The sequence below is a fragment of the Colias eurytheme genome, chromosome 28, assembly GCF_061535395.1.
Source record: "Colias eurytheme isolate Ceu_HAF_F1 chromosome 28, ilColEury1 Martin Lab GWU primary, whole genome shotgun sequence".
NCBI lineage: Eukaryota > Metazoa > Arthropoda > Insecta > Lepidoptera > Pieridae > Colias > Colias eurytheme.
Window position 1 is genome coordinate 4,968,557 of NC_143007.1, and position 25,316 is coordinate 4,993,872.

Below are 25,316 nucleotides of genomic sequence, written 5' to 3' on the forward strand. Positions count from 1 at the left end.
GGCTACCTTCTTAAAATATTCCACATTTCTTCAGCGTCCCAAAAAACTACGGCTTTAATCTATCCCACTAATTTTCACTTTGAAAATCTTCACCGTCACTTTGGAAGCTCGCATCCAGGCTATTGATTGTTTCTTGGTTTCAGCATAAACATGGTGAACCCAGGTAACGCCCATGGTCACAAATCGTGACAAAAAATTATCCTGATCTCATTAAAAATTTAGAAATTCACCCTCTAAATGTCGAATCGTTGTTTCTTCTTTTCGTCGGGAAACATTCTGGCTCGCACTGTTCACATTAAAATTAATGTTAATACTTGGAAACGTGACCTGTAGATATAATTTTTTTGTGATAACTTAGTGATTACATGAGCAAGCATAAAAAATTTATTTTATATTTTTATGTGCACAGGAAATACCCAATTATCATTACTTTTGGATCAACCTATACATTTAATATGAAAGATTTTAGCTTTTTTTTTTGTTTTTTTGGTTTTCTGCTTTAATTACTTCGCAAATTTGGAGGGAAGTTCATTTAGAAACTGTAAATAGACCTCCTCATTGTATTGCACAATAAGGACGTCACTTCGAAAATCTACTATGAATACAAAATGTATGGGAAATAAATTGTATGGGAGCGTTTAATGTAACATTTTTGGTTATTTCTCGTTTTATTTTTAAAAATTTATTATGGGCATTTTACTCATTAGGTTAAGTACTTTCGATATCAGTTTAAAGTTTTTTGATATCTGCAATAGTTACGGAATAATCGCTTGTGCACACTTAACGATTACACCCTGTATATTATCAGCCATCAGGTTTCCATAACACAAGCGAAAGCTTAGTATGGGATCAGATTGTGCCGTGTGTGAAAATTGTCCTGAAAAATATTTATTATTACATATTTATATTTATTACATTAACACGGAATAATCGCCTGTGCACACTTAACGTCCTTAACGATTACACCCTGTATATTCAATATTGTGTTAAAAAAATTCATTGTATGTAACTAGTTAACTCAAGGAATTTTCAAACTTCACAGAAATTCAGCTAGTTGGGACTTTAGGTAACTTCGAATGTTTAAATTGCCGGGACTATACCTAGCTATGCCTCACTCGTTGTTTGGAGCTCGTCCGTGTTACATGTTATTGATTTTAAAGTGAAATAAAATCGTGTAAAAATGTTCAAAAATCCAAAATACATATACGGAGCGAGCAATCGTAGTATCTTTAGTACATTGAATTTTGGCGAATTCGTCCTGAAGAAATTAGTTGAATTTGAAAATGAAATCGCTTTGGTAAGTATGTTTGTCTCCCGAGAAAGGACATAGACTACATTTTTTTGCGAAATATGTACCACGGGCGAAGCCGGGGCGGACCACTAGTTTATTATAAAATTGGTCTCATTCTATTATCACGCCGGTGAAGGTCGACCTATATTTGGATCTTAGACCATAATTATTTTTGGATTGTCACTATCAGCAAAGTTTTAAAACATTTCCTGTAAAGAAGTAATTATAGAAAGTTGACGTAAGAATCGATATCAAAAAAAAATCGATCGTTTCTATTTTTACAGTCAGTCACATTACACAAAATCGATAAGATTAATAAAATAATTTGGCCTCCAAAACCATAATTACCATAATTACGTATTTAAATGTAATACGTACCTATATTTATACATATATAGCGTATTCAGAAAGAAAGCTGGAAACTTATAAGCGCTTGTCAGCGCTGGTAACCCGCGCAGGAAAATATATGAATTATGACGATAATGTTGTCGATGATAATAATGATATTCAGAAATCTGCTGTTCTTGATGAAAATGCTGTTTTCGATGTTTATTGATTATTCTGCTTGATACATAAAACTGTTGTTGATGAAAATGATGATACTGTTGAAATCATTGCAGTTTTTGGCGATAATGTGGTTTTGATACTATTAATGTTGGTAATAATAAAACTGTTGATGATGTGGATGATAAGAATACTGTTGTAGATGTTGATAATAATAATTTCAATTTTTATTTCCAGATCAACGGTATAACCAATGAGGAGGTGCGCTATGGTGAAATAGCGCAAGAGGCCATGAATATAGCCGTCTCTCTCACCCGCCTAGGTGTTAGAAAGGGAGACGTGATCGCTGTCAGTTCGGAAAATCGTAGTGAGTTTTGGAGTACTGTGATTGGTATATTGTGCGCAGGCGCAGTAGCTACTACGATCAATTTGAGATATAGTAAAGGTATGTTTTACTAGCGATTCGCCCAGGCTTTGCCCGTGTTACATAAAATATATCCTATAGCACATCAAAGATCAACACAGCAGTGAAAGAAAAAAATTAAATTTTTGAAATCGATCCAGTCGTTACTTTGACTAGAGTATTCAAATAAATTCGTCTTTATAGAATGAATGAAAATAGCTTTTACAAAGCATTCAACGTTTTTAAGTCATCTTGTTTGTGTATATGTTACCGGCCAAACCCGATTTTAGGACAAACTAGTTTGGCCCAGGCTAAACTAGTTCGTTCTATACACGATCGGATGAACTGGTATAGCCTAGGCCAAACTAGTTCATCCTAAGACCAATAGGATAAATCAGTTTAGGCTAGGCCAAACTAGTTTGTCCTAATCATAGAGGTCCTAATATAAAATTTTCAATAATTTATTTATTTATTTGTTCCAGATGTATTCCACCATGTTATGAACATAGCGAAACCGAAAATCATATTCGCTTCTCCATTTTCATACAAACAGCACTCAAAAACCTATAAATCGCTAAAATTCCTTGAAAAAATATTTCTTTATGGCGACGAACTTCCACCGAATACGTTATCATATAACGGTATGGTGAAACCGGTATCAAATACCGGTACCGGTATTGGGAACGTGAATTACGACGATTTTCGGTGTGTAGAAGTTATAGGGCAGATAGACACGGCATTTATTTCATATTCATCAGGCACGACTAGTCTACCGAAGGGTGCTATGATCACACATCACAATGTACTTGCGGCTTGTACGTAAGTATTTTTTTTATTTTAAATTGATTACGTCAATCTCATACATTCATAATCTATTCTATTGAACTTTACGCTAATAGAAAGCCACTTGTCTAGGGGGGCAGTAGTTCCTGAGATAAGCGCGTTAGAAACTATCTACTGGTTAAAACTGCGGGGCACAGCTAGATAATATTATAAAATAAGAAAATATATAGGTACTAGCGGTCCGCCCCGGCTTCGCCCGTGGTACATATTTCACAATAAAAAGACGTAGCCTATGTCCTTTCTCGGGTATCAAAATATCTCCATACCAAATTTCATGCAAATTGGTTCAGTAGTTTAGGCGTGATTGAGTAACAGACAGACAGACAGAGTTACTTTCGCATTTATAATATTAGTCTGGATATTATAGTATACTAGCGGTCCGCCCCGGCTTCGCCCGTGGTACATATGAAAAATAGATGTTGGCCGATTCTCAGACTTACCCGATATCCACAGAAAATTTCATGAGAATCGGTCCACCCGTTTCGGAGGAGTATGCAGACTAACATTGTGACACGAGAATTTTATATATAAGAAGATATTATATACTAATTACTATATATATTATAGTATATATTATATACTATATATATTATAGAATATACTATGGATATTTCTTTCAGGCCACCAATAGGAATGCCTCCACAAAAGAGTCTATCAATAACCCCCTGGGTTCATAATATGGGTCTAATGGGTATGCTAACTGGATTCCTTAGAGGAAACCTAACAGTTTACCTGCCGAAATTTGACGTTGATACATACTTTAAAACTATTGAAAAACATCAGGTAAGTAATTGTTGTAAAATTCTAATTGTAGTAAAATACTATAATATAAGCACACCCCGGACACTCCATACAAAATTATCGTTTTGACAGTCACACTGTAGAGACTGCAAATGTGTGTGTTAACGCTTTATGGTTGGCACATTTTTGAATAGCGTAAAAAAAAATTCGCGTTTTTCTGATGAAATACATCCGTAAACAGCACAATATCTAACCATTTTCTACGAAAAACGATAATCACAAATCCAAAATAATAAAATTACTTTAAGTCAATTTGATTAATGTTGTCAATCTTCGTTGAAGCTTCGTTGCGTATCGTCCCTGTAGAAAAATATGGACCATTTGACTGATCGTGCGGGGGAGGTAAGTGTTTAATTTTGGCGGGAGGCGGAGAGTGTCCGTTCTGTAGCGTTTAGCTACTATTATGTATTCTGTGATATAAGTTAAATTTTAACTAATAAACACGCTGTTATTAGCTTCACCTGTATGTTTGTATGTGAGACTCGATTTTGACCTCAAACGGACAGATTTAATTCAAACTTTGTACATGTAATGTATTTATAACTTACTAGCTAACCGGGCGATCCGTTTCGCCACCAGAGACACCTTTTCTTTGCTATAAACCTCACGGAGCCCGAGACCTTTCCAACGAATGCAAAACCGTGGAAATCGGTTCGTGCGTTCTGGAGTTATAGCGTCAGGAAGGAAACCGACTTATTTTTATATAGTAGATAAGGAATAATTTTAACAAACTTTTATTAGCTTCACCTGTATTTCATAAACATTTCATAAACAATTTACACATATAGTTAATATCATAAATTAATTTGAAAAATTATACAAAAAAATAGGAGGAACTCCGGTATGTGTATGTGGTAGTATAAACTGTGCTACAGATACCTGCGCCCACCCCTCAAATTAAACTGGAAATGACTATGTTATTTTTAAAATTAAGGATTAAAATTAAAATTACAGTATATTAGAGTAACATTACATTGGAGTTAAAATTACATTACATTACAATAAACATGAGTGTGTAAGACTGAGTATGTATGGGTGTGTGAATGTGTGTATGTGTTTGTGTAGAATGTTTTTTGTATGTAAGCAAGCAAGCATTTGTGTATATTTGTATGTAAGCAACTCTTTAGACTCGATCTTGACCAAAGAATATACTACTCTCAAACGAGATCTGATCTTGACCTTCAAACGGACAGATTTAATTCAAACTTGTACTTTTAATTTATAAGGGTTGATTTTTACACGCTGTTTTTAGCTCCGTTCCCGAGGGATTTTCGGGATAAAAACTATCCTATGTTTTAATCCAAGTTACCCTCTTTATGTGGTAAATGTTAAAATTGTTATGACGAATCAAAAGTGCTTCTAGAAGAATTCTAATTGAATAAATAAAGTTTGTGCACCAAACATGAAAATAACAAACGAACAAACTTTCGCATTTTTAATATTAGTAGGATTATAATTTATATGTTTTTATGTTTGTTTCAGATTACCCACCTCACAGTGGTACCCGCTGTGTTAACAGCATTAGCCAAAGCTGAAGGAAAATATGACACAAGTTCTGTCACAAAAATTCATTCTGGAGCCACCCCGTTGTATGAAGAAACCGCTATTGCGTATAAGAAAATGTGAGTTTTTTATCCATTGTACTATGAACAATTAGACTCACAATATACTCTTTACAAATTAACTCTTTCAGTTAAATCACTACATAGTATGTATAAAACAAAGTCGCTTTCCCTGTCGCTATGTCCCTATCTATTGTCCCTTTGTACGCTTAAATCTTCTAAACTACGCAACGGATTTTGATGCGGTTTTTTTTAATAGATAGAGTGATTCAAGAGGAAGGTTTATCCGTTGCGTAGTTTCAAAGATTTAAGCGTACAAAGGGACATAGGGACAGGGAAAGCGACTTTGTTTTATACTATGTAGTGATTTTATGTGTCTGGCTAAGAAAGGATGAAAATATAGATTTAAGATTTAGAAATAAGAAAAAAAGGAGAAACCTTTGTAGAAACCTATACAGAAAAATTACGAATTAACTCTTGTAACTATTGTTCGAATAAAAATGTATCGCCAAATGTTTTGCGCAAAACTCGAAAACGGCTGAGCCGATTTCGTTGATTCTTTTTTTATAATATTCCTTGAAGTACGAGGATGGTTCTTATGGAGAGGAAACGGAAACATGTAGGTACTACGGGCGAAGCCTGGCGGACCGCTAGTATTAAAAATTTATGATAATTTTTTAAATATTTCAGGTTTCCAAATGTAGCAGCTATTCAACAAGGCTATGGTTTGACTGAATCGACTCTTGCTTTAACATTAAATATAAACTTTGATAAGATGGGCAGCGTTGGTTGTGTAGTAGACGATGTTATATTAAAAGTAAGTTGTTTTTTGACAAAATAAAACTACGTTTTTGTGTCCACTTGTAAAATTAATTAGTTGCATAAAAATTCTTGAGATATTCATTCGATTAAATCGATAGAAAAGAAAAAAAAAAAGAGTAGAATTTCCTGGCATGATGGATTACGAAAATCAATATGAAATCTTATGTTTAAATTACACAAGCTCTTTTTTATTAAAAAAAATAACAAGAATTTTCCTTATTTTTTTCGCAAATTTTAAAAGAAAATATAATATGGCCGATTTTACGCATAAGACATAGACATAATCCATAGAATAAGATCATTTTAAAATGCATAAAAGTGGATAAAAACCTCCATTTTTGAATAAGCAATAAATAGTCGTTATTTTTGATCTACTTTGGATTAAAAAAAAGCTAAAAAAAATTAATTTTGTAAAATGTATACGTAAGTAAGTACTTAACTATACACACAGTTCAAACAAATTTTATTGAAGTGAAACTTCTTTATCGGGGTTGGAAAAAAATTTAGTGTAACATTTTTCCGTTACGCGCCATCTTGTTTTTATCCCTACCACGCGTGATTGACGTATTTCTGTAAAGTTGCATATACTTAGTGAATTATTTTTTGAAAAATAAGGTCATAAAGAAGTTTCACTTCTTACGTGTATACACTAGTACACGCACACTTTTTTTATTTATTTATGTATGTTATGTGTCGTCGTGTTTTATTACATTTTAATATACACCTTATTCTAAAATGTTTTTATTTTGTTTTGCTCAACATATTTCGCTTTTTTACCTTTCTTCCCGTTGCCGTGGTTGCCTGGCACTTGGCAGAGATCACTGCATAGTGATAAGGCCGCCCTTTGTGCTTTTATTTTATATGTTTAATTTTTATTTTTATATGTTCAATAAAGATTATATAATAAATAAATATTATATATTTATTATTTAGGTAGTGAACCCCGAAACAAAAGAGGTGCTAGGTCCAAACCAAGAGGGTGAAATCTGCGCCAAGGGCCTAGTGGTGATGAAAGGTTATGTGAACAAAGATAGAAGTGATGACTTCGATGATGAAGGGTTCTTCAGGACTGGTGATCTGGGGTATTATGATGATGAGGGGTACTTCTATGTTGTGGATAGATTTATGGAGCTAATCAAGTATAAGGGGTATCAGGTTAGTGAATTATACTGCAATTTTTTGAAAAATGTTATAAGTGTTTAATTTGTAAATGAATAATACTTTGTACAAAACCTCACGCTCCCCACTCCGACGGGCTCGCAGGTGTCGCTTGAAATAGCTTTACCGCGGCAGTCCCCGAGTGCCTCACGTCTTGTTTTTAATACTGTGACGAAATTTAGGATCTAGCAATTATTGAGATATTTCGCCTTATTTGCGAGGCACTATAGTTAGGTACAATCAAAATTAATATTTACAAAATATCAAACAACACATTAACGAATCAAGTAGGTAGCTAAGATTGTTATTTTGTTAAATCAGTAAAAAGATAATTTCAGCTCAAGAAAATTTTCTTAGACATTTGTTGTTAAATCCTAGCCTCTAACAATGGTCAATATTTTTTTGACACATGTTAGTACATGAATTACGAAACCTACAGCCGGAGGCCCTAAAAAAAACAAATTTACTTAAGAACTACATTTAATAATTAAAATGAAACTTGTATACCCTCGAGTTAAGGAATCACTATAGATACAATATTAATAATTATTCTAAAGAAATCTTAAAAGCTAAAACAGCAAAACCACGCTCGCAATTCGCATTCCGTTCCCATGCGAACGGCCGCGGCGTAGTCAGCAGTTTGCTGTGAAGGCCGGGACGTAACGCATGTAACACCAGCAAAAATATTTTTGGTGAACAGATTTTTTAACATCAGCAATTTTTTTTAACTAATTGGTTCAGTTACAACCTAGTTAATTGGTTAGTTAAAATCAATTAATTATTTGTGGTAAACAGTTTTTTTATATTAGCAATTTTTTTAATAATTCCAGGTGCCACCAGCAGAAATAGAAGCTGTTCTCCTCGAACACAGCAGCATAAGAGAAGCAGCAGTGGTGGGTCTCCCCGAGCGGGATGCTGGGGAACTGCCTCTCGCGTTCGTGGTGCTACAGCCTGGGGCTCGCCTTAGTGAAAAGGAAATACAGGATTATGTGGCTGGGAGGGTGAGTTTGGGGGAAAATTTGCGTTTTTTACTGGAAAATTTGGGATTTTTAATAGGGCTAACCCTATAATAATAAGAATAAAAAGAGTTGCAGGTTGTAAAATGCCAAGAACGAAAATCTGAATAAGGAGATACAGGATTATGTGGCGCAAATGGTGAGTTTGGGAGAATATTTGGGCATTTTTATAGGAACAGGTAAGGAATGCGAAGAATTGCTGGTGAAATTTCTCTGGTTTTCATAATTTAGCTAGATGAAAAAGGATTATTTGGCTGACTGGGTAAGTTAAGATTAAATTTGGCGTATAACTGGTTATACCTGGTGGAATTCCTCTAATTTTCTTAACTGGGATGAAAATGCTGGATTATCTTGGTGAGTTAGGGTGATACAGAAATAGAAGCTAATAATACGTAATCTTCCGTTTCATCTTCTATCGCTGTAGATTACATTCGTTTTACTGAAAAGTATTTTTTATTCATCGAGGTTATAAAAGAAAAAAAAAGACGTGTGGCACTCGGGGACTGCCGCGGTAAAGCTATTGGATGCTATGCCTTCAAGCCTTCACAGAGTCTTTGTGAGAAATAAAATTGGAACAATTTTAATATGTATACTAAATAATATTTTTAATGTTGGTTCCCATGCACGTACTTACACATTAACACACACACACACACACACATACTCACACACTCCCACACACACTTACACCTATTCACTCCATAACACACTCATACGTACTATTTGTTTAATAAAAAAGATGTATGTTCCTCCTCTTTTAGTTATCATAATTTTTATATTAATTCGCCATATAAAGGGGCCTGTATACCGTTTCTGATCCCATCGGACTAGGGCCCTTCCGGCCTAGTCCACTCAAGCGACAGTCCAAGCCGAGGTTCGAAATCCCCGTCAAGGGGGGACGCCCTTGTGCTAATCCCAGTTATCCTCTATATGTGTGCTAAATTTAATTGTAATCGGTTCAGAAGTATTTGAGTGAAAGAGTAACAAACATACACATACACATGGATCCTCACAAACTCGCATTTATAATATTAGTAGGAATTACAATAAATTTTTAATTGACTTATCTCTTGTTTCAGTTATCGAACCCAAAACATCTTCGCGGCGGTGTGAGGTTTGTAAATGAGATACCAAAGAATCCAACAGGCAAGATACTGAGGAAGGAACTACGCGAAATGATCGCCGCTGGGAAGAGCAAGTTTTAAAAAGAGTGTACCGAGTACACGTGTCAGAAGTGAAACTTCTTTGGCAAGATTCAGAAAAAATCGTCGCCTTACTCCATGACGTGACGGTATTGCCATGACGCGATTGCGACGGTATTGCCTTGAAATTCTACTCTCATCGCGCCTAAAGAAGTTTCACTTCAAACAATATTATTGTTATTTTTGTTTTAAGTGGTGGCAGTACGGTTATATCCTATACATATTTGAGGGGTTGGAAATTGTGATTTAAGTATATACATATATATACGATATTTTGTTGAAATAAAATGATTTTTATAATTTTGTATTTTTATTTCTCCGCAAGTAGCATCTATACTAAAATTATAAAGCTGAGGAGTTTGTTTGTTTGTTTGAACGCGCTAATCTGTCCGATTTAAAAAAATCCTTCGTTGTTAGATAGCCCATTTATCGAGGAAGACTATAAGCTATAATATCATCACGCTAAGACCAATAGGAGCGGAGCAACGCGGGTAAAACCGCAGTGCACAGCTAGTCCATACTAATATTATAAATGCGTAAGTTACTCCATCACGCCTAAACTACTGAACCAATTTTCACGAAATTTGGTATGGAGATATTTTGATACCCGAGAAAGGACATAGGCTACTTTTTATCCCGAGAAAATGACGCAATCCCGGAAATCCCACGGGAACTATGCGGGTTTTTCTTTGACTGCGCGGGCGAAGCCGCGGGCGGAAACCTAGTATACTATAAAGGTTTCTTTTTTGTGTTTAGCCTTAACTCAAAAAAGTGGCAGTTGTAAATATTATAAAAATCATCAGACTTTTCTCTCGTATCCAAAAAAAATTAACAATAAATTGTCATACATGTCGAATTTTAATACAGCGCCATCTATCGAATGTTATAAATTTCAGAGTGATTCAAAAGTGCATTTTAATGGATCTTCCGAAGGGCTATGAGATGTTGAATTTGATATTTTTGGTTTTATGGCATTCAAATGCCAATTTATAAAGAATAGAAAAAAAAATCGATCACGAGGCGGGGCTCCGGGCATCCTTTCGCGCCAAACCGGGGCGGATGCCTGACCAACTCCTTTTGCACTAGAGATGATTATATGTGTGAATTCGACTACAATTATTAGGGTGCTTTTCTATCAGAGATGTGCTAATTTGACGACTACTATAATGCGCATCACACACGGTGAAGATACTATAATATTTTTATTTTATGTTAAGATTCTGTAATATAAAACATTATAGTATCTTAAGGTATCCGGTATCAGCGTTCTGACCATCATTTTTATTTTTGTCATTGCGTACTAAGACCCCTGTAGAACCGCCATCCTGTTACAAATGACCCGAAATTTTGTCAGTGTTTCACATCCGATCAAGCTACTTAATATTGTTGTAACCAAAACATCTGTAATTTGTAACTACATTCTTGGAAAATAATATAATTTGAATTACTAGACCGACGTCACGGATGTCAAACTGTGCGCAATAGTCTACTGTTGTATTTAAAATAAAAATAGTGTAAACGGTTTAAAAGTTTTAATCTCAATGTTATGTTGAAGTGCTTTTTTTAAATTTTCATATATTATGTTGGCAAAGTTGAGTGTTCAGTGGAAATACTAAAAAACATTAAAGTATAATTGTGTAACGGATCAACTGAATTAAAACTACCCCTCAACTAATTAATGTGGTACGTGTTTGAAAGAATCAAGTTAATATATAGCCCAAATTAATGCATCTGTAGTAAGGAAGGTCTGTAATTTTGATTTTCTGGAACCATAGCATTAATTATATTTGCGTATGAATAAAGTAAATAAACACTGATCAGCTGGTTATAATCAAGGCTAGCTCCATCTGTTGGTACTGACCGGCTTCAAGACTATCGACATCTATCGATATTGTGCAGAACTACTTAAAAATAATTGATTATGCCTAAGTGTGGTGGATGCGGTAAATTCTTATCGCCGGCAGATGCCGCTAAATGTGATAAATGTAAAGGCGTCTATCACCGTGCCTGTGTGGGCTTATCTATTACGGGAATAACACCGACGTTATGGCAGTGTCCCGAATGTAAAAAAAATATTGCACGTGATAATTCATCCGACACCCCGGTGAGGCGACACGATCATGTGCAGAACACCTCTCCCTCGCCCAATAGCACAGCCGGTCGGGATGTTTCAGTGAACTTTTGTCTGGAACTAAAAAAAATCAAAGAGGAGATATTGCGCGAAGTTCGTTGTGAATTTAAGACGCTGCATGATGAGTTGGCGGAATTTAGGTCCAGCATGTTAGAGTACGGCTGTCGTATCGGTGCCCTGGAGGAACGCATGACCGTCCTAGAAAATATGCATATGCAGACGTCTCCCGAAAGCGCATCCCAGAGTTTTAATAATATTATTAATCAATTAAAAAGCGACATTAACGACAGAGATCAGGAACTATTGGCGAATGACATTGAGATTTCTAACTTGCCCGAGACCAGTGGAGAAAACCCAATACACACGACTATCTTAATTGCTTCAAAAATCGGAATCCAAATTGAACCGCACGATATCGTGTGCGCTGAGCGTATCGGAGCGCGGCCGGCAGAGGGCGCGGCGGCCGTGGCGCCCCGTCCGCGGCGGCTAGTCGTGCGGCTCGCGCGCCGACAGCTGCGCGACGATCTGCTGAGGAGTGCACGCGTGCGCCGCGGCGCCACCACTGCCGACTTGGATATGACGGGCCCACCCAGGCGCTTCTATATTAACGAACGTCTCACTAAATTTAACCGCCAGTTGTTTCGGATGGCGCGCGAAGCGGGCACTAGTCGTGGTTGGCGTTATGTCTGGTCAAAGCGGGGTCGCATATTCGCTAGAAACAAACCCGACGATTCTGTATGCTTTATCCGTTGCGAAGAAGATATACAACGTATATTTGGCGCAGCATAATATAGAGTTGATCATTAAATCAATTATTAAAGTTTTTAGTGCAAATAATATAACTCATAGAATTTTACGTTTCATCTTTGTTTTTAACCGTTACTCTGTAATATTGGTATTGTATTCTTGTTATATTATCATATTATTCTTGTTATTGCTTATATACCTTCAGATTATTATTATCATAATGGAAACAGTATTAATAATATGTGTACCCTGCTGTGCCTTGCCTACTATAAAATTACATTTTTATACATATATCTATATAAAACTTTACCATAATTGTTCATGCGATAATTCCTATAATGTTTGTTTGTGCCTTATATTGTGTTGCGCGGCTGTAGAAATGTTTATTTACTACTTAATAATATTGTCAGTCTATTTGCTTAAACATTTCATTTATTCATTGTTAATTGGTTTGTTTATTTATTACTTGTTACCACTTTTGAACTACTCATTTTATAAGGAATTAAAATATTTTTTGTTATTGTTATTAAAACATTATATTGTGGAGTATCTAAACGATCATCCTTTTTTATTTGTCTCAATGTACTTTTATTTTATTGTTATGTTTAATATTGTTGTGAATTGTGGTATTTTCCTACTATATTATATCATTGTTGAATTATTAATAACAGATAATATTATATTGTATAAACGTTTTGTATCGCATAAGTGCATTGGTATAGATTTTACATATTACACTTTTCGCCTCAAACTGAACCTTTATTTTTTAACACCTGTTTTTATTATTGTGGTGCAATTAATGATATTGAGAAGATACAATTTAAATGAATATTTATACATACTTTTATACATAATATATATTTCTATTGCCATGTTATCGTTTTATATACAACATTTAACTTTTTATTATATTTATTACCGTTTTTTATTATATTTATTTAATTTCATGTTATTATTATTATTATTTTTAGTGAGTAACATTAGCAATGGTGTTGAATAACCTTATAGTTGGATTGCATAATGTGGGTTCACTGGGCACATTTCATGATGACTTTATTGCGATGGTAGTGCGATATAATTTTGACATTTTCGCCATCAATGAAACGTGGTTACGGGCAGAAGATGACGGTCGCGCTCCTGTTGTTCCCGGATACCGACTGCGGCATGTCCCGCGGCCTGCGACGGTGCGCTCAGGCCGTGGTGGCGGGGTAGGTTTTTATGTCAGGTGTGGTTTAAAGGTTAAAACGATAACCATCCCAATTAATCCAAACTGTGAATCGGTTGAACAAATGTGGCTGAGGTTAGTGGTCAACGGTAAACATATTGCGGTGGGAACAGCCTATCGTCCGCCGTGGCTTAATCTGGATTTGTTTCTGGATACTTTGACTGACACAATAAGTGCACTTGATAAAGTTGATCATTGTGTATTGTTGGGGGATTTCAATGTAAATATGATAAATTGTAATGATTCTAAATCTTTAAAAATAAATGAATTTCTTTCTTCCTTGAGCCTTTCACAGCTTGTTTCTGCTCCTACCCACTTTTCTGAAGGCAGTCAAACTCTAATCGATTTAGTTTGCACGGATTTGCAGGCTAGGAACGTTACAGTCGAACCATACAGATCTAGTCTTGGTCATTCTGTCGTTATGTGTGAGTTCAACATAAAAAGAAATAGATTAGAACCTTATGTAACTAAATTCCGTCCTCTTAAATGTATTTGTCGAGAAAGTTTAAATAAAGACCTGAGTAAAATAGATTGGAATAATTTCATGCATCTGGACTCAGTAAATGCAATGGTTGAGGCTTTCTCAAAGTGCATTATTGCGCTGTTTGATTTACATGCACCCATTAGGACAATCGTTTTCAAAGAGCCCTCACATCCCTGGATTACTGACACTATAAAAACCATGATGAAGTTACGCGATGCCGCTTTATCTAAATATCGGAAATCTAAGACAGATTCTAAAAAGGATTACTACCATCAATTGAAATCTCTCGTCGTGTCCTCTTTACATAATGAAAAAGTAGCTTATTTTCGTTTTAGTATAAATGATATAATAAATGAACCTCAGGTGCTTTGGAAAAATATAAAATCTAATGTTTTACCTCGCAAACAACTAAATGAGCTCCCACCACATCTGTCCTGCCCCAATCAAATAAATCAGCATTTTTTACAAGTCCCAGGTAGTGCTATTGTAGATTCAACGTCCTTAATGTTCTTCGACTCCCATCTGCACAGCGAGGCGGTTTTTGAATTAACAACTGTTTCTGAAGACACTGTGTCAAAATATTTGCTGGGACTCGCGTCGAACGCTGGGGGTTGTGATGGAATAAATTTGAATATGCTGCTGCTTACTCTGCCTCACACCTTGAAACCTATAACACAGATTATTAATGGCTCCATTTTGACGTCGACGTTTCCCGATTTGTGGAAAAAAGCATTGGTTCGGCCTCTGCCTAAGAATCGTAACCCTGTTTCATTCAAGGACTTGAGGCCGATAAGTGTTTTGCCGTGCATGTCGAAGGTATTGGAGCGGGTTGTTTGTAGGCAACTTACGGAGTTTATTGAGAACAATAACTTGCTTCCCGTATTTCAGTCTGGTTTTAGGAAATGCCATAGTACCACAACAACTCTGTTGGACGTAACGGACAATGTATTGGCCGCTCAGGATAAGGGTATGTGTACCATCCTTGTGCTGCTTGATTTTTCCCGAGCATTTGATTGTATAAGTATTCCTTTGCTTCTGTCGAAACTGCGTTACTATGGCTTTAGCCATAGCACAGTACACTGGTTTCACAGTTATTTATACAACCGTCAGCAGAGTGTCGAAATCAGATTGGATGATGGTAGCTCCGTATTTTCAGATTTTGGTCTTCTTGATAGAGGTGTTCCCCAAGGCTCTATTCTGGGCCCCATCCTATTTATTTTATACTCGGCCGATATAGTTAATTCAATAAAAAAGTGTAAGTTCCACATTTATGCCGATGATACTCAGGTTTATATTTCTTTCTTTCCGAATGATTTTGATAATGCTATAAAACACTTGAATGATGACCTTTCACGTATTGCAGATTGGGCTGACACAAATGCTTTGGTGTTAAATCCTGATAAGACAAAGTATATATTATTCGGTGCAAAAAAGTATATCACATCTATGCCACCTTTTGATGTTAAAATCGTAGGTAAGACAATCCAGAGAGTTTACGAGGCGCGCAATCTAGGTCTTTATGTAGATAGCTCACTAAGATATGAGAAACATATCACTAACACAGTTAGTAATTGCTTTTTCCGTTTAAAAACTTTGTATAGAGTGCGTCCATACCTGTCGGAGGACCTTCGAGTGCGTTTGATAGAATCTTTGGTTCTATCTAAACTTAATTACGGTGATACTGTCTACGGTCCACGTCTCATGGCCAGAACCGAAAGGCTCGTACAAAGAGTACAGAATGCGTGTACGCGCTACTGTTACACAATTCCACCTCGCAGTCACGTCACGCCATTCTTAAATAAGCATGGAATTCTCAAGCTAAAGGCAAGGCGCCAATTGCATCTGGCGTCTCTTATGTTTGGGATTATCAAGACGCGTACGCCCATTTACCTTTATGAAAAGTTAAACTGGACAACCAATAATCGGGATGTTGCGTGCAGAAGTTGCGCTCAGCCACTTATTATTCCTCAGCATAGATCGACTACTTTTAGAGGCAGCTTCCGCTATGCAGCATCAAAAATATGGAACGACTTGCCCCCACCGATTAGGTTATTGGTTAATATTAACACGTTCAAGAAACACCTTAAAAACTACTTGATCGATGAGCAGCGTAGGATAAGCTAGTGTCCAGTTTCTGTTTCTGTTTTCGTGTTCTGTTCTCTCACTGAATTTTATTATTATATTTGATGTGTTTGTAGCTTTGGACAATGTTCTTTATTTTAGGCCTGCGTGTAATTTAATATGATATAATGTAATGTATATATGTACCTATATCTGTTTTATTGTATTATGTTATTATATTATTTTATAATTATATGTGATATTTATATATATGATTTTCATACACTCAAAATGCACTACCTACTTATTATAAACACTATTTTAATTATTATTATCATTGCGTCGTCTCACGTCCGTGAGTCGGATCTTAAAGGGATCTTGTTGAAAACCAGCGCCAGGCATAATATGCCTGGCACATGCTGAACTTGGTCCTTTTTGGCGATACGGGGGCACTTTCATATCACATTGATTTATTTTTTGTTTTATTTTATTATTGTTTTCCATTTCTTTTTTGTATGTTTTTGTTTTGCTTTTATTAATGTTTTGTGATGATTGTGTCTTACTGATTGCCGAATAAACGTATTTTCTTTCTTTCTAAACGTATTTTCTTTCTTACTCATATATTTATAAATTCCGATAGATGGCGCTATATTAAAGTGAAATCTGTTAATTTTCTTCGACACTATTAGGTTCCTTTTGCACTAGAGATGTGTGAATTCGACTACTATTAGGATGCTTTTCAACAAGAGATGTGCTAATTTGACTACTATAAGGGTGCTTGCCACCAGATATTAGAAAATTCTACTACTATTAGGGTGTTTATAAACTAGAAATGTGCAAATTCGACTATTATTAAGGTGCTTTTGTATCAGAGATGTGCGAATTTGACTACTAAACGAAGCGATACGATTGGTTCTTTAAAAACACATCCCTCACTACTCGCACATCTAGTGGAAACGCAGCTTTAGTATAAGAGCATACTACATAAATAAATAAAAAAAATTGGTTGTCTGTAAAGATAACGATAGTTGAACGTGACAACGTCCGATTGTGCTTCTTTGTCCCTCGTTCCGCGCTCTCGCTTGCACTTCAAGCCTTACATGGAACGCCTCTGAGCGAGGTAACGCCGCATGACTCGCATGAGTCATGTTTTTTCGTGCGTGCAGCCGGCTCTATCGAATTATGAGACGTTGTCACGTCAATGTTGCAATAGAAAATATTATTTTTTAAGATTAATGGTTCATTGGTGACATACTAAATAAAACACACTTTTAAACTACAAAATTTATTCAATTTTCACTGGTTTTTGGCAAAAGACCCCTAATACTAAGATCATAGACAACTTCTTCAATTTTCTTCACATCATACTTGAGCGCGTCGAACCGCTTGCGCAAGTGATCGTTCTTGAGGTTTAATAATCTGTAAAAAAAAAATTAAATTAATTATTAAAATGTTAAATTAGGGTTACATTTCAAGGCCGCGTCATGGCAATACCGTCACGTCATGGATAAAGGCGACGATTTTGGTATCTTTGAATCCTGCCAAAGATGTTTCACTTCTGACACGTGTGTGCGCTAACTCTTTTTTAATTGAAAGCTTCACATGTTTTAATCATATGGGATTGTACTTATAATGGGATATAATATACTAGCTTTCCGACCGCGGCTTCGCCCGCTTTGTCTAAAACATAATAAATTATATACCTTATAACCTCCCTCTTGAATCACTCTATCTATTTAAAAAAAATCGCATCAAAATTTCATTTCATTATTATTTCATTTCATTTCATTTCAAAATCGGTTGCGTAGTTTTAAAGATTTAAGCATACATAGGGACAGAAAGCGACTTTGTTTTATACTATGTAGTGATAAATGAGGGTGTTATTGAAGTGAAACTTCTTTAGGCGCGTTGAGAGTGAAATTTCAAGGTCATGGCAATAAATACCGTCATGTCATGGATTAAGGCGACGATTTTGGTATCTTTGAATAATGCCAAAGAAGTTTCACTTCTGACACGTGTGCTCGGCACACTTATTTTATTTGAGCTTTCAAATCACGTGTTTTAATCATATGGGATTGTACTTAAAATGGGATATAATATACTAGCTTTCCGCCCGCGGCTTCGCCCGCTTTGTCTAAAACCTAATCTATACTAATATTATAAAGCTGAAGAGTTTCTTTGTTTGTTTGAACGCGCTAATCTCAGGAACTACTGGTCCGATATGAAAAATTCTTTCGGTGTTAGATAGCCCATTTATCGAGGAAGGCTATAGGCTATATATCATCACGCTACGACCAACAGGAGCGGAGCAATGCGGGTGAAACCGCACGCTAGTATAATAATATCCCATATATCTCACCTGAAACCAGCATTGAGTTCCATAACAAATTTCGATATTTGCAAGGGCTTGTTGTAATCGCCTCGCGTCACTGAGTTCACAGCGAGACGCGACTGAAACAAAAATAATATATTTATATATAAAAGAAAAAAATATATATGTACTAGCAATGCCCTGCGGTTTCACCCGCATAGATAGCGATATCGTTACAGTGAAAAGTCTATTATAGGTCGGACTATAGGTTTAATTTTTAATCACATGAAAATCACCTTTACCCCGTCCCGCACTACGGCCTTTTTTTTTTGTTTTAGTGGGGAAATCTTTCATAGATACCCACGGCCTCCGGGGGAGGGGCCGTGGGTTATGTCGGATTCCTACCGACCAAAACCCCACTGTGTTCCGTCAAGACGCATATTGGTAGAATTCCTCCGTGACCCCCGCACTACGGCCTGCTCGAACAGTATACCTACTATTTTCTGTAGATTGACACTTTTAAAAATTCGTTATATCTTCTGAATGGAATATCCAATTCTTTTCATTTAAAAAGTATTTTGCTGGTATTGAAACAGTCTATAATAAAACATCATTTAATGGGATAAGGATTAATATATGTGTATGGATAACATGGTTTGATTACTGTCGGCACTTCTATTTACTTTGAAAACGTAAAAAAGTTGTTGTAGTAACATAACTACTGAAGATGGACATATGGTATCGCGGACTTTCTTGTAGATATTGATCCATTCTATAATACCGTAGAACATTTTTTTGTTCTATCTTCAATAGATTCCGCAGCGCACGCGATGACAGAAGTTTTATTGAGGATTTTTTTACACCTTGGGTTACATTATTGCATTTTTGGTAAGGATCTCTAATTTTTTTGAAAATGCAATATAGCCTATGTTGCTCAGTAAAGATACAGCTTTCTAATGGTGAAAGAATTTTTGAAATCGGTCCAGTAGTTTTTGCGTGAAAACCATACATACATACATACATACATACTTACAAACTTTTCCTCTTTATAAAATTAGTATAGATATGTATTAAAATACTAGTTGATTGTCCTGGCTTTGCATGGGATAATAATAGTTTATGAATTATGTTATTCGGTAACATGCTTTTTAGTGGTAAAAGAATGTTTAAAATTGATTTAAATAGTAACAAATAAACAAAAACTTTACTCTTTGATAATATCCAACTTTATTAAAAACTAGCTTCCGCCCGCGGCTTCGCCCGCGTGGTGTTTTGATAAAAGGTAGCCTATGTTCTTTCTCAGGGTCTAAAGATTGTATGTGCCAAATTTCATCAAAATCGGTTGAGAGGTTTAAGCGTGAAAGCGTAACATTTATAATACTTATATAGTAGGGATGAGTAAAGCCCTTGTTATGCAGTAAAGAAGTTAAGTACTATCAAATAGTCTACAAAATAATTTTAAGAAATCGTTTAATATGGGTTTAGATCTTAATAAATAAAGAAAATTCCTTCAACACACTAAAGAAAACAATGTAGTTTGAATAGAGATTATTTAAAAATTTCAAATTCTCACCAATTCTGTGCATAGATTCAGTAATCCCACTAGATAGTCTTCAATATCCAAGTGGAAGCCATCTTTCCTTTCTTCTGCACTCACTGAAAAAATAGTGTTATAATAATTTAAGCATATGCATGTACAAAAAAATTAAGTAACGCCATGGAGGACTTTGTTTTATGATAAGTCTATAACACACACTCATGCAAAATAAAATCAAATATTTCTATAGCTCATGTGTTATTCTGATGTATAACCTACTAGCTTTCCGCCCGCGGCTTCGCCCGTTTTTTCAAAGAAAAACCCGCATAGTTCCCCTGGAATTTCCGGGATGAAACCTCTTCTATGTGTTAATCCAAGTTACCCTGTATATGTGTGATAAATTTCATTGAAGTCGTCTCAGTATTATTTGCGTGAAAGAGTAACAAACATACATACACATACATTCATTCTCAAAAACTTTTGCATTTATAAAATTTGTAGGATGCTTCCGAAAAGTTTCATCCAAAACTGTAGTGTCTATACCGTTTATGTGATAGAGTAATAAACATTCATACATACAAACTCTCGCGTTAATAGTATTAGTATGATTTATACATATTTTTAAATACTCTTTTGTATTACAAGTTTTATGACATTATGTCAACAATGCATACACATTTCAAAGGCTTTTTAACAAAAATAAATCTAATTTATTCATTACTAGCTTTCCACCCGCGGCTTCACCCGCTTTGTCTAAAACATAATAAAATATATACTTAAATCTTCCTCTTGAATCACTCTATCTATTAAAAAAAACCGCATCAAAATCCGTTGCGTAGTTTTAAAGATTTAAGCATACATAGGGACAGAGAAAGCGACTTTGTTTTATACTATGTAGTGATAATATTGATGATTCTGGCTCTCTCTAAATCCATATAACGTCTATATTATATGTTAATTAAATTGTTTCTTACCGCCAAGCACAGAAGCGACAGTTTCATGTGTAGCAAGTATCCCCGTTTCCAACCAAATGGTTAATGATATGAGATAGCAGTACCGTTGAGTCATGAACCTCCAGTGATCTTGATACCTGAAAGTTACAATTTTGTTTGTTTACTAGCGGTCCGCCCTGGCTTCGCCTGTGGTATATATTTCGCAATAAAAGGTAGCCTATGTCCTTTTTTATTTTTATTTTATTTTATTTGCAACACAAACACATATAACAATAATATAGGTACAATACTTATTACACTTTAAACCTTAATGACTAATTGTTATTGCAATAACATGTGTTGACTACTAGACTATAAATTACAATCGCTTACACATAAATAAAGAGTTATCAATATACTAACTAATAGATAATAGGTAATTTAAAATGGGAAATGGTTTAAAACTACAAGAGACAAATTTCTAATCTATTGAAGGACTTGCGACAGCATAGTAAGGTTGTCAAATAGGCATTTCCGAAATCTAATAGGTTTACTCCCGATAATGTCAAGATCTGGTATTATCTCGCACAACTTATTGTAATTTGTGCAGATTCTGTTTAGAGTGCTATAATATGCTCTTTGGGTGCGGTGGACTGGTAATGTGAAAGTTCGATTATTTCGATTACTTCTAAGTGGTATATGAAAGGAGATTTGGGAAAGAGCTGCAGTGGACAGTTGACCACATATAATTTTATTTAGAAATATTAATTCCAATATTTTTCGACGATCTGACAGTTTTACTTGTTTAAAATAAACTTTAAAATTTAATTATAATAAACTTTCTCGGGTATCAAAATATCTCCATACCAAATTACATGCAAATTGGTTCTGTAGTTCAGGCGTGATTGAGTAACAGACAGACAGAGTTACTTTCGCATTTATAATATTAGTATGGATTTACGTTTTCTCTCCATAAGAACCATTCTCGTACTTTAAGGAATATAATAAAATAGAATTATCAAAATCGGTCCACCCGTTCACGTGTGATGCCGTGACAAAGGAAAACGGGTTTCATTTTTATGTATAACAAAACAGAAATGTGTCAGAAGTGAAACTTCTTTGGCAAGATTCAAAGATACCAAAATCGTCGCCTTCCTCCATGACGTGACGGTATTGCCATGACGCGACTTTGAAATTTTACTCTCAACGCGCCTTAAGAAGTTTTGGAAGAAGGCTATATAAAAGAGAACAGATTCTATCTTTAAACACAACAAATAAACTTATTAAGCTAAAGTTTACTCGAATTCATTTTGTACAAATAAAAAATAAGACTTATAATTAACTAGCTTACCGCCCGCGGCTTCGCCCGCTTTGTCTAAAACCTAATAAATTATAATATACTAAAACCTTCCTCTTGAATCACTCTATCTATTAAAAAAAAACCGCATCAAAATCCGTTGCGTAGTTTTAAAGATTTAAGCATACATAGGGACATAGGGACAGCGAAAGCGACTTTGTTTTATACTATGTAGTGATTTATATTTCGAAGTAAAAAAGAGCATGTGACAGAAGTGAAACTTCTTTGGCAAGATTCAAAAATACCAAAATCGTCGCCTTCCTCCATGACGTGACAGTATTGCCATGACGCGACTTTGAAATTTTGAAAGAAGGCTATATTATGTGAAAAACATATCTATCTTTAATCACAAGAAATAAACTGATTAAGCTAAATTTTACTCAAATTAATTTTGTACAAATAAAAAATAAGAATAATAAATATCAATAATACCATACTTATAATATTCCGCAGCTGGTACCACTTCCTTCAGTTTTCCGTACCCTGCGTTAGCTTTCTCAAACAATTCACGAGCTTTGAGACACGCTGCTGAAACTGTAATATTGTGTATTTATTTATTGAGAAGTAATTACTACCATTTAAAAATTTGGTTTGCAAGAAATAACTGCTAATAAATCATTTTGTCAGGATACAAAGATTGTTCACAAATAATTAAAATTTATTTTTATTATTGCTTATAAAATCATTTTTATTTCCCAAACTAGCTGCGCACCACGGTTTCACCCGGACTCCGCTCCTTGGACTTAGTGTGATGATATATGTATAGCCTTCCTCGATAAATGGGCTGTCTAACACTGAAAGAATTTTTCAAATTGGACCAGTACTTCGTGAGATTAGCGCGCTCAAACAAACAAACCCTTCAGCTTTATAATATTAGTATAGATTATTTGTGACATAAAAATGCCATGAAAATTTTAATAATTACAATGTAACGTATTTGCATCTGTAACTATGCATATTTATTACATTAACATAGATTCAGATTCCTTTCTTTAGTAGTTATTATAGGAGAGTCATTTTTTTACTATATTACTAGACTTCCACCTGCGGCTTTGCTCGCATTTTCAAAGGAAAACCCGCATAGTTCCCATTCCCATGGGATTTCCGGGATAAAACCTATCCTATGTGTTAATCCAAGTTACCCTCTATATGTGTGCTAAATTTCATTGTAATCGGTTCAGTACCTAGTTTATGCGTGAAAACCTAAACCATACATACATACATAATTACAAACCTTTCCCCTTTATAATATTAGTATAGAAGTATAGATATATATATCTAGGAGATATTTTTTTTATTTCTATGAATAAACATGTTCTATCGATCTATCTATCTAAATTCACTATTTTGCTGTTAATAATAGATAGAATAAGGTACTAAAATGTAGGTAAGCAGACTTTTGAAATTAATTTATAATTTTGTAAGCAAAATACAGTTCGATTCAAAGTTAATGGCAGTTCGAAAGTTAGGTGCGACTGCGTATGCGCACAGGTCCCTTAACATCCTGCTAATACTTAAGGCCCTTCTCCCGCTACGATACTTCTAGAATACGATACTCGAGTAGAATACTAGTTAGATATTTGCTCGCTACCCGATGCTCGCATATAAGCGACTGAAAAATGACTAAATTCATCATTATTGTGCCTCGTTTTGGTGGACGGACATTATGTAGGAAGTACTGGAGTCATCCATATATTGAAAGAAACATAAAATGTAGAGTTTTAATAGCCGCACGAGAACTACAACATGATGATAAGAAATTTTTATCTTTCTATCGAAGAAATACGCGCGAGACGCGACGCAAAAGCTACCAACACGGTGAGTCGTGCGATACTATTATAGTCGCGGACGTGAAGGATACCGGTAGCGTAGTGTGCAAGCCTTCATACAAATGTATGTGAGATACTCCGCGGCGACTAGTCTCCGAGACTTGAATCGCCTGTGCGTATCGTAATGGGAGAAGGGCCTAAAATTGTTTTCTGCGCATCGGATCGTACGATGTTCCGAGCCGCCATTAAGTTTGAATCGTACTGTACCTAATGGCTGGTTCACACTTTGATTAGTGCGAGTGCAGGTGATGAGTAGTACTACGTGTGGACAGCGACTGTTTAGTGCGAGTGTTTAGTAGGCTGTGTAGTAAAGTGAATAGAAGCGTGTTCTATTTTTTTGCGAGTGGACTGCGAGTAGCCACGTCCCGCGCGCCCTCCCTTCCCCCTCACTCGCAGCGTGCCTGCACTCGCACTAATCACCTTCACTCGCAGTCAATTGGACACTACTCGCACTACACACCTGCACTCGCACTAATCACCTGCACTCGCAGTCAATTGGACACTACTCGCACTACACACCTGCACTCGCACTCATCACCTGCACTCGCACTAATCAAAGTGTGAACCAGGCTTAAGACAAATTTACATTTACCTATAGTGATTATTTCATACATACAATGTATAAATCAACTTACCAGCGGCTTCATCGTGGTGTATCACTTGTAATACTGTAGTGGCTTCACGCGAAATCTGGTCTACGTCTTTGCATATACCTCTTATAACCTATAAGTTAAAATTATCATATTATTGTAGTTATTTCATGACTTTATTGTAATATCCTTTTATCAACACAAAGAGAATATGTTTTAATTAAATTATCGTAGAAAATTGTCACTGTTCCCTACTTAAATACAATGCTAAATGATAAAAACAATATTGTTTTGTTTGTTTGTTATTATTTAAGTTTATACTCACTTCACGCAACTCTTGCTCTTGATCTAAACTCTTTTGGAATTCACCGAATATAGTGTTAATAATGTGATTAGTACTCATTGTATTTGTTTTCAATAACTATTTAATACAAATACAGATATTGTTTATATGAATTCTTCTTGCGAGTTCACGAATAAATTATAAACCGGAAGCCGGATAATACCTCG

The 25,316-nt window shown here is 35.4% G+C and overlaps 3 protein-coding genes across 3 annotated transcripts; 2 read left to right on the forward strand and 1 right to left on the reverse strand.

Moving 5' to 3' along the window:
- Positions 1-1,128: 1,128 nt before the first annotated feature.
- Positions 1,129-9,896, forward strand: LOC149896629 (luciferin 4-monooxygenase-like). The gene is made up of 9 exons (XM_090117538.1): positions 1,129-1,297; positions 2,033-2,240; positions 2,681-3,017; positions 3,662-3,824; positions 5,325-5,464; positions 6,095-6,221; positions 7,160-7,381; positions 8,215-8,385; positions 9,480-9,896. Exons 1-9 carry the CDS (start codon positions 1,181-1,183, stop codon positions 9,603-9,605), a joined length of 1,611 nt encoding a protein of 536 aa, XP_089973664.1. The 5' UTR covers positions 1,129-1,180; the 3' UTR covers positions 9,606-9,896.
- Positions 9,897-11,428: 1,532 nt separating this feature from the next.
- On the forward strand, positions 11,429-12,522 carry LOC149896630 (uncharacterized). Its single transcript, XM_090117747.1, has one exon. The coding sequence runs from the start codon at positions 11,524-11,526 to the stop codon at positions 12,520-12,522; it is 999 nt and encodes a 332-aa protein (XP_089973873.1). The 5' UTR covers positions 11,429-11,523.
- A 4,997-nt stretch (positions 12,523-17,519) lies between these two features.
- Positions 17,520-25,306, reverse strand: trsn (translin). Its single transcript, XM_090117592.1, has 7 exons — positions 25,132-25,306; positions 24,852-24,939; positions 22,825-22,921; positions 21,073-21,188; positions 20,135-20,217; positions 18,610-18,701; positions 17,520-17,669 (listed from the first exon to the last, which is right to left on the reverse strand). Exons 1-7 carry the CDS (start codon positions 25,207-25,209, stop codon positions 17,540-17,542), a joined length of 684 nt encoding a protein of 227 aa, XP_089973718.1. The 5' UTR covers positions 25,210-25,306; the 3' UTR covers positions 17,520-17,539.
- Positions 25,307-25,316: the final 10 nt, after the last annotated feature.